Here is a 15,261-nt window from a genome sequence, read left to right on the forward strand (position 1 = left end):
CCCAAATTTGCAGCCTCCTCCCCCGCTCTCAAAAAATCTGGAAGCGGGAGGGGGGGCGGAGAGAGAACATACCTGTAGGCATCATGTTGTTGTAGAGCTTCTGATCTGTTTTTAAAATGTGTGCCCCTTTAAGGCTGCACAGGAAACAGGAAGGGCTTCATGGGAAAGGGTCAGTAACAGTTTCCATGGAGAACGGCCCCTCCCTTTCTTTTCCTGTGCAGCCTTGCTTTCGTTTTCACAGTAAGCAAAGTTCTGCTGGAAGAAGACCAAGTAAGTATTTGTGTGTGTGAGAGAGGGAGGGGGCAGGGAGGGGGGATTCCCTGGTATGGAGGCCCTCCCCCCCTTTAGAAAGTGTGTGTGGGGGGAGGGAAATGTCTACTAGGCACTCTATTATTCCCTATGGAGAACGATTCCCATAGGGAATAATAGGGAATTGATCCGTGGGTATTGGGGGCTCTGGGGGGGGCTATTTTTGAGGTAGAGGCACCAGATTTTTAGTATAGCATCTAGTGCCTCTCCCCAAAATACCCCCAAGTTTCAAAACGATTGAACCAGAGGGCCCAATTCTATGAGCCCCAAAAGATGGTGCCCCTATCCTTAATTATTTCTTATGGAAGAAAGACATTTAAAAAGGCGTGCTGTCCCTTTAAATGTGATGGCCAGAACTCCCTTGGATGCTTGTCACATCCTTGTTCCTGGCTCCACCCCCAAAGTCTCCTGGGTCCGCCCCCAAAGTTCCCAGATTTTTCTTTAATTGGACTTGGCAACCCTAGACATGAAGGAGAAACACATGGGTACACCTAACTAACTTTTATTTTTTTTTTTGAGAATTTTGTTTCCATGAAGAGGTTCCAGAACTCTGTTCCACTGTGTTCCCCCAGAAAGAAACCTCTGCATGGGTCTCTCTTTTCTCATTCTAAAAACAAATAAACCAGGTATGTGTAGCTACAGAATCTGGGTTACAAAAAGAGACAGTAACTGCAATCCAGATAGCACTTTAAAAATAGATTACAGAATAACCAAGACCATTTGTTCAGGATTTGCTGGAGTCTGTGAAAGTAAGCACTTATAGTCAGAAGCCTTTAAAAAGTCCACACATTCTTCCCAAATATGTAGAGAGATTTCCACAATATGCTACCAAGTCCCTTCCATATCCAGTGAAGGTTGTTACAAAACTGAAAGGTCTTGGCTATAAGCCTCATGGACCTCCTGCTCTTTTCAGGCTGTTTTGTTTATCCAGTGTTATTGTATAGCTGTGATATGGCACGCAGACAAAAATAATTTCTTTTAAATGCTGTTTCAGCTATGCACAGAAGATAGCACTTTTCTTGCTTATCAGAAATATATTAAACTAAGTAAACTCAGCAAAAAGTGAAGATTGCTTATTCTTATGCTTTCTCCACAAGATGGCAGCAAAAACATTTTAAAATTCATTAGTTGGACCAATATGAATGTGTTCCAGAATTTAAAGCTGTAAACAACTTTTAAAAAACAGTGAAATTAGTTTTCCAATTAAAACAACAGTTTATAAGCAAATTGCACAATTACAGAAAACACACACACACTAATTGAAAACCAGCTTATAAACAAGAATGAATGTGTCTAACTCAGGGTTATGATAAAATCATTAAATTTTAAATAGGACCAAGCATGTTGCATTTTAAATATTCTCTCACCTTAAGGTCTGATGTAAATGTGATGTTGATGAGCAAGAATTTACCAATGTAATCTTACACATGCCTAGCATCTATCATCTTACAAGAAACATTAGTTTCCATTTTTAGTGCAGTACTGTTTTCCAAAATGTTCAAGATGTCTAGAGTTCTCATTTATCAGCATCATGGATTCCCCATGAGAAAGCAGAAAAGCTGCAGAAAATTAGCATGGATATGGAGTGTTTACGAAGATAACTGAATGATCAACTCATTAAGAAATGGAAGGTGAAGTAACTGAAAATGAGAGTGACAGTGATTGGCTATGGGTCAAGAAGACATGGAATGCAAATCAGTGAAAGGCCATATGGAGGAGGTAGTATGGTGGAAGATGCTTTATAGATGGCTGAGTCGCTGATAAAAAAATGGGAAATGTGGTGATGGGACTAGGATACTCAATAATACCACAAAAGCTTTGGCAATGTATGGTATGATTCTGATCGATATTGTATTACATTAATCACCCATGAGAGACTCCATGGTGCCATTTTATTACGGATATAGATTCTATAATTAGTAAACAAAGATTTCTTGAGGGTTAATTACTGAGACACAGGATGGGCGATGTTGAGGGGAGAGGCAGATCATTGGATCAGACTTCCCTACTGGAGGTGTGCTAACAAGGCTGCTTGAGTTTGGAGTGCTACAGGTGGAAAGAGTACAGGGCCTTTAGATGGAATTGGTAACTGGTGATAAGATGCTGTACTAAGGATAGGTGTAGGGCGTAGCTGGGATAAGAAGACCCTTCCTGGAACAGGCTAGTGGTCCAGCTTTTCCAGTAACCAGTATCACAGAGTGGCCAACCAAATGCCTTGGAGGGCCAACAAACAGGACATACAGCCTTCCTCTGATGATGCCTCCTAGCACTTGTATTCAGAGTCATCTACACTTTCCCCCCAGCAAGCTGGGTACTCATTTTACCGACCTTGGAAGGATGGAAGGCTAACAGCCCAATCCAGAGAACTGCCATGTAGCTGCACTTGAGTGCAGAACTAGCATAGGCGGCTGCAGTTGGCTCCCAAAGGGGAAATGTTATGCCACGCGTGGAGGGGGAGTGTGGACCCAAGCAAGAGAGAACCTGTTGCCATGGTGATTCTGCCCTTGTGCATGCCATTGGGCCACTGCCGAGGTGGGGGTGGGGGAGGTACAGGCTTGTCCGGGACCACGGGATTGGCCAGCCCGTTGCATGTGACCAGGTGAGGGGGTGGAAAGCTTGCACCTGAGAGGCCGTCAATCCCCTCAGACCCTCCTGTCAGAGACTCTGCCAATGGCAGACAGACGGGCAGAGGCATGCACGGACAAACAAGAACCACAAAGTGCAGGAGTTTGCTGCCCTAAACAGTGGTTGGAATGTGTGTCTGGGAGTGGGCAGACCACCAAGTCCAAAAGACACCCCCCACCACCTGGAGCCTCCTCCCCCGGTGTTGCCCTGCCGCCACCCCCTGCTATGTGCAAGGAACACCTCCCCCGGGGGCCGTAGAACTCAGAGTGCAAGCTGCTGGGCATGCATCCACTTCATCACCCCCCCTCTTTGTGCCCTGTTTACAACAGCCCTGTGGGGTAGGTTAGCCCATCAGCCCCGGCAAGCTGAGGGGCGGCACTCCCCTCCCCTGTCCAGCCACGTGGGGGCAGCATGGCAGTTCATAGCCTGCTCCCCCCCCCCAAGAACCAAGTCTGCCCACCCTCCCAGGCATTCCCTTGGAGAGGCCACTGACAGAGTGGGGGGGGGGGGGTTTGCCCAGGGAACGTGCAGCTGATGCCAAGCAGGAGAGACAACAGAGGGCACAGCTCAGACTTTATTTTTCCGGAACAGAGTGCAACAGTTTCTCCGGTGCGTGCTGGGCAGTCTTGCAGTGGGCGGGGCTCCATTCAGAGCGGTGGGCAGAAACAGCTGAGGGAGTGGAGGGGGGGGGTGGAGCAACACATGAGGAAGCCTCTGTGTTGGATTCCCACCTGCAAAACAGACAGAGATCATGAGCACCTGCAAGGGCGGCAGCTGGAGGAGCAGGTTGCGATTCAGCCAGGCGCTCTCTTAAAGGGACAGTCTCTGACCCACCTCCCTGCATCGGGTCAGCTGCCCCCCCATGCCCTGCCAGGGGTTGGGAACGCGGCAGAGAGCAGACCAAGGGAAGGGAGCAGGCAGCAGCACAGGGGAGTGGGGCCAGTAAATGCCCCCTGCTGGAGCCCACTGCCTGGTTCAAGCGCTGGAAACACTTGCACACCAAGCAGTCAAGAGCGAGGGGAGGGGGAGGACAGTGGGGGGTGCACAGTGAAACTTACCCAGCCATGGGCGACAGTCCTCGCATCCAGAACCTCTGGGAGCCCGGAACCTGTGGAGACCTGGAAACAAGAGCAGTTAACCCCAGTGGTGAGACCTCACTCTCCCCCTCGCAAGTCAAAGATACTGTCAAAGCAACTGCACAGTGAAAAACCTGTCACCAACATGCCTGCCTGTCCCTCGCTCTTAGTCCGTATGGTAGGGAGCTCCCTTGCAGAACTTCCCACCATATGAAGCTGACCCTAACAACTGAGTTGTGTGAGGCCAGAGCGGAAGTATTTCTAGGAAGGGGACCGTGATTGGGTGCTGGGGAGGGGGCTCGTCAGCCCAAGGCATGAGGGGATTGATGAAGCAATCACACCGCTCCCTAAGGGATCTGCGAGCTTCCGCAGTGGTAGAGCCGACCTTTGTTTTTAGTTTCAAGGAGTGCCTATGGGACATGCTGCTGTTTTTGCAGACATAACATTGCGCCTTTTGGGGGTGTGTGTCATGGCCCAAACCCCGCATGGAGCCGCCTAAGCCTGGTCGCACCCCCAACTCCACCTCCTCCCACACCTGAGCACCGTGCTCCACTGCACTTCTGCCAACGTTCGGGTGCAGCCCTCTGGCGCCACTGCTCTTGGGTGGAGTGGCACTCTGGTGGCCCCCCGCCCACGTAGCTCCCCTCCCCCGCAGCAGGGCCGGACTTACGTTGGTGCAAATGCTACTTACGCCCACGTAGTGGATCGCCTGCTCCCAAAAGACTTTCTGCCCCCCCCCGGATTGTGCTGAGTCAACCTTGAACTGGCTACCTGAACCCAGCTTCCACTGGGATCGAACTCAGGACGTGAAGAGAGAGCTCAGACTGCAGTACTGCAGCTTTACTACTCTGTGCCACAGGCTCTTGTTTTCTACTGGTACAGACAGACTAACATGGCAACCAATCTTGTTAAGTGAATTATTTCAATTTGTCCTGAATCTATTGCCCATTAACCTTATTGGTTGCTCTTGAGTGTTAGTACTGTGAGGGAAAAAAAGCTCTCCACATTCTCTACTCCATGCATGTTACAGACATCTATCATGTCCTTTCAGTTTCAGTAGTCTTTCCCCCCTAAACTGGTAAGTCCCATTCTCCTGCCTTTGCTCATAGAAAAAGTGCTCATCTTGGTTGCTCCCTTCTGTCCATTTTTTCTAGCTCTGCAAAATCCTATTGGAAATAAGATGACCAGAACTGTACACAATATTCCAAATGAAGCCCCATCATAGATCTAGTGCAGGGGTCCCCAACCTTTTTGAGCCTATGGACATATTTAAAATTCTGACATGGCATGGTGGGTGCAGCAACAAACTGGCTGGCAAAAAATAGCTGCCAGAGGTGGAGCGAGCCACAAAATGATTGCCACAGCTTCAGTAACATAGTGCAGATCCTTGTGCTGTGATGGCAGCTGTGCCACAGGCAGTGCCAAATCAACATTTTAAAAAAATAGCAGCCAATCAGAAGACTTGCTGGGCAAAAGCCCTACCTTGTGCTGTCAATTTCAGAAAAATACTAAAAGGGCACCAGAAAATGTGTGATGCCCACAGGCATGGGACCTCTGGTTCAGTGATACAGAGAGTGGAGAGTGCCAGGATACCAATGGCAATTGAAAGAGCAAGACACTGGTGGTATGTCAAAGACAAGCCAGTCTATTGTGGCATTATCTTTCCTCTGCAAGAACCTGGTTGATCACATAACAGACATCTGAAAACAGACCAAGGAACCATTATGGAACGTAACTCACAGAACTGGTTTTTGTTGAAGAAGTACCTCAAGCCTAACCTGGATTGGGCTTGAGAACAATGTATACAGGGTTTAAGAAAGTAAAGTTTCTGGCACTTATTTTTAGGCTCATTGTTGAGTATTGGTTGTTTTGACTGCTGGTTTGTCATGTCTGTAAATTGACCTTGAAGCATTCTTCAGGATCCTGATGCCTACATTCCAATTGGCTGTTCTTTTAGAACCACCCAATCGGGACATGAGGCATTTCTCTTGGGAAATGCAAATGAAGGAGCCTGGAGAGACAAATAGGGTGGATGTGCGTTTAACTCAGTCCAAATAGATTTAAGGAGTGGTGTTGCCTGTTTGTGTTCAGTTCTGGTCTTGTTCAATAAATGTTCTTGCTTACCTCAAGCTGGCTGAACTCACTATATAATACTCATGCAAGTTTTTTCATCTACTCCATACTTCCCAAAGCATGCAAAAGTGCCAGAAAGTCCCATCATTGAAAGAGATGTCTTTAACAGAGAATATGGATTCACTCCACAGAATAAAACTATTGACAGGGCAAGCCCCCTCTTTTCACAGCACTACAGAGACGAACTCCTTGGGAATGTATTTTTGCACATTGTATTATAACAGCCCAGAAGCCGACAATTAAGACTGCAGTCACAGATGCCCTTTGAATTTTACATGAACAAGATCGGACTACAGTGTGTTGCAATCCGATGCAATGTTACAGCACCAAATTCCGAAGCGAGTTCAAGGGTTCCCTTCTCCCTGGTGAGCGTGGCAGCCTTAACCCGGTTCACTGAACAGCCGAATAAACCCCAGGCGATCGCGCTGCATTGCACATCCCGACGCAGTTGGCGGCGAACAGTTGGTGACACGTTAACAAGCGACGATCAGGTCGCTCCCGAGAAAGATTTGGCACTCCGGAACGCTGGTGGTGAAGAGGAGGCGCCATTGCGGTGGATGTGCGGCCTCGCCCCGGAAGCAGGAAGATCCGGCCCCGCTGGCTTGCACGGGAATCCCACTTCCATGCTCGAGCCCTCCCTCCAGCCTTGCGGGACTCCTCCGGGCGGTTTCTGGGGTGAGGCGGTGAAGGGGGGGCGTTTGTGTGCGCGAGGAGCTGCAGGGCGCTGTCAAGTTCGGGCTGGAGGAGCCAGGGGGCGGGGCGGTGTCCTGTGACGTGCTTGGTTGGTGGTCCGTGGAGAAGTGACTGGAGGGGGACAATGTCGCTCGTCTTGGGTGGCGAGGCTTCCCGCTGCCCTTGCGGGAGCGCAGCTAGGGATTGGCTGGGTGGTGGGGGGCAAAAGGCCCTGCGGGTGCTTCCAGCGACCATCCAGACGCGCCCCCCCCCCCCCCCCAATGTCATTGGCTGCTTACTTGTGTGGTTAATGTGACAGAAGTGAATAGCAAAAGCAGGGCTTTTTTTCGAGCAGGAGCGCCTGCTCGAAAAAGAATCCTGAATAAGAGAGGAAAAGGCCTGCGAGGACAGGAGCTTCATGCACCAGCGCGGAGGCGGCTGCTTTGCCTGGCAACGGAGGAGTCACCGCAAAAAGGAAGTTCAGGGGATAACAGTTCCACAAATTGTGGGCCCCGCCTTTAGGTTCCCACATGTTTGATTCTTAGCAGAGATCTGAGAACAGCTGTTATTTCATTATGCTGAGATTTATGTTTCTTGTCGCCTGCGTCTCCGTGTTGGTTTATAGAAGCTAGACTAGATGGATGTCAGCTGGGCAGGCTGATGTTCTGAAAGGAGTTGATCTTCCAACCCTGGATCGAGTTAGGTTGCTGTTTGAAGATCAGGTGAAAAGTAGGGATTCTTTTGTTTACTTGCTTGCTTCATTCCTCGGATGGAAACACAGAGCAGCTTACATAATTATCCTCCCTTTCGTTTTATCCTCACAACAATCCTGTAGGGTAGGGTACAGGCTGAGAGTGTGTGGCTGGCCCAAGGTCACTCAGCAAGCATCAAGTGGCAGACTGGAAGCTGAGGTTCACTCCTGTGTCTCTCAGATCCTAATCCAGCAGCACTATGAAACACTGGCTCTATTTGCAGTATTTGCAGATCAGAGGTTGTTTTCAAGACAGCCTTGCTGTTGAAATAGGTTGGCATAGTTGATAAGGGTACTTTCAATCACATCTTGCTCATAAATTGTTTTCCCCATCAGTGCCCATCTGATCTGGCCTCACTAACCTATGCAATTGTAATCTTTGAGTATTGTAATATAATGTTTGTGGGCCTCCCCTTAAAGACAGCTCACAACTTCTTGACTTTATTAACTTGCCTAGCTTTAATTAATTGTATTAATTAGATCACAAAATATATGTGAACACATGGCAACTAGCATCCCCCCCCCAGTTATTGAAGGCATGATCTTGAAGAAATTTGATTTAATTTGAGTGTCACTTTCTTCCTCTCAAAAAAAAGAGTTTAAAATGTTTTGTACTGTTTTCTAGTAGGCACATTTGAGTAGCTAAATTATGGTTACGGAAGTGTTATGGAGGTAAGGCCAGCTTTCAATATCAGTCTAGGTTTAGTGTGGTGTTTAATAACTAGTGTGTTTTTCTGAGGGACTGCTCTGACACACTTCATTTGTCACCTGTAAGCTTTATCAACTAGTGGAATTAATAAATATGTAGTTTATGATATACAGCATATGATAATATTATTTGAGAGATACTGCTTGGTGGAATTTGCTCTAGGCAATTGCAAATTAAGTGCTCAATTCTGCAAATGATGCTGTCAGTACAAGCAATATATATTTCTGTGATGGGCTTGCGGCTTCCAGTCCCTTTATCTCAATGTTTGCAGTTCTGCTGCCAGAATGTCTGGAGTGATATTTTTCAGTGCATGCACACAACATTGTTCTCTAATAACCCCCTTTCCAGGCTTTCCCTAAACTTTTTTGGTACTATCTTTCTGGCAAAAAATGTAGTGCCAGTGTGTATCTGGATTGAAAGATTCACTGTTTTGAGCCTTCCACCCCACATGGTTGCCATCATCTTCTCATGGCTGCAATTTTCTGTACCCTACCACTGGAAGGCTTTTTGCTTGTGCTTTAAAAAATGGTACTGATTAAAACTGTCCAGGATTGAGGAATTGTGGCCACAGCGGTGTGATTGAGGAAAATCTGTAGCAATGCAGATGCTTGGAGTACATTTGCAGTGGTAGTAAATTCTCAACAGAGAATTGTCACTGTGAATACTACCTTAGCTTAAAATTGAGAGTGCTAAGCCCTGGAGACTGAAGACAGCTTTTAAGGTTTTGAAAGTTTGATATAAAAGACTCTGTGAAAAGCTGCAACACACCATAATTGGAAAAGGTTGCTGTGGCTCATGCAGGAACTTCACACAGACCTTATAGCTAATCTAAAATGGGGACTACATCAGTCGCTAGTAATAAAAAAAACCCTTGTGTCAGCAGCATATATATATTTTTGGAATGGTAGTAGAAAACATTCCCAGTGTTCCAATTAATCTCTATGGAGTAGCCATAAGGATTGTTTTGGTTAATGAAAATATTGACCATCTTCTTGAGAAAATCTTTAAATGTTCCTCTTTGTGTAGCTGGCATGGCTCTTTGCTCAGAACTAGGTTAAACTTCCCTTGAGACAAGATCTTAATTATAAGCATTTAGACTGTTCATTAAGCTATATTTGAGCAGTAGGGGCTATCTGGCATCTTGAAAGAGGACCCTTATTGGTCACTACGGTTTCAGACTGTCTTTGAGAAACTCTTGGTTTTCAATTTAACCTGGCTACCATCCAGGATCTGGGCTTTCATGCAGCATTTACTTTGGTGGAAGTTGTATAAAATTAATTGACCACAGAAAATCTGCTTTTAGAGCATGCCGTACTTATTCATCTCAATTTTTGGTAGTCCTTCACTGAAATCCCTTCCTATACCTATCTCTTGACTTCCCAAAGCCTTTTAAGAGCATTCATTCTGGCCAGATTAAACTCCCACTCCTTGGCAGTTATGAGGAAAAGGTTCTTATATTTTATTCAGAATGAATCTGCCCCTGTCCCTTAGGTAAGATTGACACGATTGCACATATTCTTTTGAAGTGTCCTTTATATGCTAATCTCCAGGAGGTGTTATATTTCATTGTGTTCGCCAGCTCATTCTGATACATATTCTCATGATTTAGTTATGTATCTAGTTGACAGGCATCCAAAAAGAACTCTAGCAGTTGCAATTTTTTAAATTCCTTTTGTCTATTAGGTGATAAGTGATTAACTACAACTATTTACTGCCCAATAGCGATGTATTATAGAGCTTTTATTGGATAAAATAAAAGGGAAAGGTGTTCTCTATCATTATTCAAGAACTACATGGCCTTAGTGATTAAATTGCCAGGGATTTCACAAATATTCACATGGTGAAAGAAGCAATAACCAAAGACTTTGTTGTAGTTAAACATTGGTTCACAAATGCTAACAATAAGGGTCTCAGATTTTGGCGTTCTGCTTTGGTTGCATTGTTGCTCTCAGTATCCTTTGATCAGGAATAGCTTCTGTTGTTTAGATCTTCATTTGGAAACAATGGGCAAAGGCCAATCTGCATCCAAGGACATACCGTGCTTTCCATCAGCAGAAATTCTGATGCTTGGTTTCTGTTGTTTCCCTGTTGTTCTTTATAAAATATAATTTATTCGAATTCTGTTAGATTCTGTTATGTTAGGTTCATAAGATTGCAAGAAGAGTCCTGTTATATCAGACTAAGGATCCATTGAATTCAACCTCTCACAGTGGACAGCCAAATGCTTCTGGGAGGTCTATGATCAAGGGTCTACCCTATTCTTTGCTCCCCAGCAATTGTTATTCACAGATATTGGCAGCTGAAGTAGCTCCAGAGGTTAGGATTGTAACTCTAAACTCTTTGCCTTGTGTGTAAATGAACTGGGAAATTTCTGTGATTCCTGTGCTAACTTTTTTGACACAAATCCTTTAGGCAATGACATATTTTAATTTTAACCCTTTTGAGTGTTTCCATTTTGGATTTTCCACCAGAGGTCATGGAGCTTTCTGCCAGTGAACTCAGCATTTATGATAAACTCTCAGAGACCATTGACTTGGTGAGACAGACTGGTTACCAGTGTGGTATGCCTGAAAAAGCCATAGAGAAATTCATCAGACAACTCTTGGAGAAAAATGAACCCCAGCGGGGACCTCCACGATATCCCCTTTTGATGGTTCTTTATAAGGTAAATTACTATGTCCTTATGGAAAATGTACTGTAGGTGAGGCCAACAGAGTATGAAATGCAGTAGTCACAATAAAAGAGGTTGGTAAATGCTTAGGTCACTGTGGTCATTTTTAGTAGTTGCAGTTGTTGTGTGGGAGGAATTTTAAAACGGGCATGTAGAATAAAGGTTGTAGTGTCTCTGCCTGACTTAGTTTGTAAAGGCTGTGGTGTCTTTGCCTGACTCAGCTGCTAGCGCTCTGACACTTTAGAAGCTCCCATCATTTTTCCTTGCTATAAAGTCCAGTCATGTATTGTATCTGACTGTTGAAACATGCGTGAAATGAGAACGTGATAGCATGTGTTTGGAGTATTCTTGTAACTCACATGCTTCAGGATCTTTGCTAACCATGCTTCCTCCTTATCCTGAAACAGTTATAACATCTTCCTGGGCCCAAATTCCCAAAGGTCTCCTAAACTGCAAGCTGACCCTGATAAAACAAGATGGATTAATTTCATTCTGAGTTGTTTCCCAGTCTTGAGTAATGTGTGCTCCGAATACTCTCTGCATAAGCATTTCCTCACTTTAAGTAATGGTTCTGCTTGCCTTTACACATGTGTATTTCAGTTATATTTATTTTATTTATTTTTTATTTACGTTATATTTATATCCTGCCCATTCTACGCAGACTCAAGGTGGCTAACAGCATAAAAAAGACAGTAAACAAGCAATATTAAAATAATAAAACAATCAGATAAATGGCAATGGTATAGCTATACTTCAACAGTGATTTAAAGCTTTTGAGAATGAAGAAGACTTTGGACAAAAAGTTAAAATAATGCAAGCGTATATATGGCTTACAGTGCTTATGTCTGAGTCCAGTGGCTCCAACAGAGTTTACTTCTTCAGATACAGTGTGCTTGCATACAAAAGCTTATACCTTGAATAAAACGTTTTTGGTCTTAAAGGTGCCACTGGACTCAAACTTTGTTCTATTGTTTCTGACTGCATAGATACCTACCTGTATATATGTTACAGTGCTGTTGATGTTGCACAAACATATATATTTCCCAAATAGTAAGCAGACTTGTCAATTGCTTTTTGTTGAAATCGGCAACAAGTTTAGTTTCTTCTTCTTGGCAGAGAGCATTAACACAGGTAACTCCATTTGGCCAGGGGCATGTGAATGTCAAGACAAAGAGAGGATTTATGATTGATACTCATGAAGGCTGATGTAATACTTCCATTTCCAGATTTGGCTGGATTTGGAGTTTTGAGTTCAGAAAAAACAAGCAAAATTTGAATTAACTATAACCTTTTGCCAATAAATTAAAAATTAAATATTAATAAACAAAACACAACAGCAGTGTATCATGTATTTGCTAGGATCCACCAAACTGTCACAAAGCAGTGTGCAAGCTGTTAAGATCTCCAGTTCAATGTTAGGAATTCTGAATTGTGCCTTAAAATTCCTTCCTTAGTGACACAGGAGGATGCAATCATGGGAACCCATTTACGTTGTGTGGGAAGCTTGTGCATGCAAACAGGCTTATGGCCTGGTTGTCCTCCCTTAGCCTCCTTGCCAGTTTATACTGCAGACTGTAGCAACACTTCCAACTTGTACACCCTGGTTTATGTCTTACTGCTCTGCTAATTGCAGCACTTTCCTCCAATGTAAGAGGCAAGTCTTGTGTGTTAAAAGAAGGCTCCTTGCATTGAAAGAAGGTGTTACCATTACCTGAGTGGAGCATTAGGATGTAACTTTGTGTTATTTGCTAAGCTGCATTGGAGGCTGCTCTTGAGTGTGGAAAGACATGTGTTCTGTGTGTGATGAATAAGCTGCTTGGTTTCTAAATTCTGTGCACAGAGTAAAAAAGATTACATTATTTAAAAAGGCATGCGTGCTCAGAAGTACTGGGAAGTCTTTTACCTGTTGTTCTGCACAAGTGAAAACGGTAAATAAGAACTCTTAACACTAGAACTTGCAACATCAAGTTAAGATTGGCTTGTCTTATCCAGTGATAATTGATAGACGAAGAAGAGTCTCCTTGATTCTTTGAAAGGGGAAATTTGTCACTCTGAATACAAAGTTATTGTAGTATGAGTAATCAAATCCCTGTCTTTTCTTGCAGGGCCTGATTACCTTGGGGTTAGTTTTACTAACTGCATATTTTATGATCCAGCCACATACCCTTTCATCACCTGAGACTACACTGACCAAAGCCCATGTATGGGGCTCCCTCATCAGTCATATCCGACTGCTGCCTTTGCCCATCACCAAGAAGTATATGCTGCGGAGTAAGGAAACAATTTCTATATTTATTTAATTATAACAGATGTAGAGAGAGATCTCTGATGGTGGCATACATAATAAACACTAATTAAAACAGGAAAATGGTGTGCACTGATGACCCACCTTTCATTGTAAAATCACATTTTCCTTTTTTGTAAGGAGCAAATTGAGAACGACTGTTAAGATCCAGAAGGTCTGCCTGTGGTAAGCACCAATTGATTCATCTGCTGGCTCAAAGTCATCTTTTTTACTTTAAACATGCTTAAATTGGCTGCGGTTTGTTGTGACACATCCTCACACCATGCAGCCTGGCAGCCAAGTCCAAGACCAATCAGAAAGACAAATTTTGTGAAGGAGAAATTAAGATAACATAGATATGTCCTGCTGTGCATTAAGTTTAGTCACAAATATCTGGATTTATGAAGTTTGAAAACCAACTGATTATAACTGATTCTTTGGTTAATGAATTTGAACCTTATGAAATGATTGTAAGACAACATATGCAAGCCAGGCCCCGCTTAGACAGGATGAGGAAGGATATGGACCTGTCATGTTTGGTTCAGGGAAGTTTTTGTGTGCTTCTATGGATACAGCATCTTCTCCTCATCCCAACACTGCAGCGTGCCACAGATAGGCCTCTAGTTACACTTGTAGTCAAAGTTCCAGTCTAGACTTGATTCAAAGGAAGTATGTGATCTTGTCAGCAATTGAATAAGGCTAAGTATAAATCAGATATGGATATGGGCAGAACTCTCTGAATTAATAGCTAGTGGAAAGGTAATCACAATAGCACTGCCACTCAGGCAAACTTTGAAAACCTTATCACCACTGTAGAACAGGGTTTGAGTCCAGTGGAACCTTTAAGACCAACAAAAATGTATTCCAGGTGTGAGCTTTCATGTTCACACACACTTTTTCAGATTGATAAGTATCTTTCTTCAGGTATATGAAGAAGTGTGCAGATAGGTATCTACCTGAAAAAGTGTGCATGCACATGAAAGCTCATACTTTGAATAAACTTCTGTTGGTCTTAAAGATGCCACTGGACTCAAAATCTGTTCTACTGCTTCAGACCAACACGGGTGCCCACCTGGATTCAGACCAACACGGTTGCCCACCTATCACCACTGTGTGTTTTTCTCATTTTTATTTAATATACTTAGAACTGGAGGAAATACTATTGCTGCGAATGTATGGCTCATGATTTGCACTGGATAATGATAAAAAGTCTTATGCATTGCCTTTCTATGGCCCCAACTCCTGTATTTTTAGGTATGGCCTACTTTAAAAGTTCATACCAAGGGACAAGGCATCAGTCAAGTCATATCAGGCTGGATCCAGTGCAAGAGTCATAGACACTCCCTGATTTCACCTCTGAACAGCAGTCCTTTATTCCTGTGGTCACAGGACTCATATAGAGTAATAACCATATAAACTGGAAGACTGTAGTGGGAAGTGAGTGGAATGGTTCCCTTCTTCGCTTTTGTCTGTGGAGATTGTTCTTATGTTCTAGGATGAGATTACCAGATACGCATAGGTTTTGATGCCAATAAAACTATGCTTTCAGGCAGTGGAAGCTCATGATCTTTTACCACCACCAGCAGTTGTCACAAGCCCCTTGCCTCACTCACCACTACTACAATTGCAGCAGCCACTGCCTGTTCCCTGCTCTTGCCCCTGAGGAGGAAATTCTCCTTACATCCTTGCTGTTTTGGTCTCTAAAACTAATGTGACAAACTGATAGAAATCCCAGGAAAGAAATAACAAATAAATAGAGAAGAAATTAACTCAGTTACAATGGATGGTGCTAACTCAATAGCTGACTGGCTGACTCTAAGGTGGTAGCTGCTGTTTTTGTCTTCACACTAAGGTCTCTTTCATATGGACTTCTAAACCTGTTTTGGCTTCTGAAGGGAAATTGATTTCTTTTAAGGTTTCACACATATTAAGGATAAAACTGAACAGCAGAAAGACAAACAAACCTCAGAGTAAAACAGAATTTGGAAAATCCAGATAAAAGCCTCATTATCTATGGGAGGATGGCATTTA

General features: G+C 44.0%; 1 protein-coding gene across 1 annotated transcript in view; it reads left to right on the top strand.

The window, feature by feature from the left end:
* Positions 1 to 6,643: 6,643 nt before the first annotated feature.
* C2H6orf89 (chromosome 2 C6orf89 homolog) overlaps positions 6,644 to 15,261 on the top strand; it is a 55,539-nt gene continuing 46,921 nt past the window's right edge. The window contains exons 1-3 of the mRNA XM_060231519.1: positions 6,644 to 6,818; positions 10,747 to 10,940; positions 13,052 to 13,217. Coding sequence (XP_060087502.1) covers positions 6,701 to 6,818; positions 10,747 to 10,940; positions 13,052 to 13,217 — 478 coding nt within the window. The 5' untranslated portion in view covers positions 6,644 to 6,700. The remainder of the gene's footprint in view (positions 6,819 to 10,746; positions 10,941 to 13,051; positions 13,218 to 15,261) is intronic.

Source organism: Heteronotia binoei, chromosome 2, assembly GCF_032191835.1.
Source record: "Heteronotia binoei isolate CCM8104 ecotype False Entrance Well chromosome 2, APGP_CSIRO_Hbin_v1, whole genome shotgun sequence".
NCBI lineage: Eukaryota > Metazoa > Chordata > Lepidosauria > Squamata > Gekkonidae > Heteronotia > Heteronotia binoei.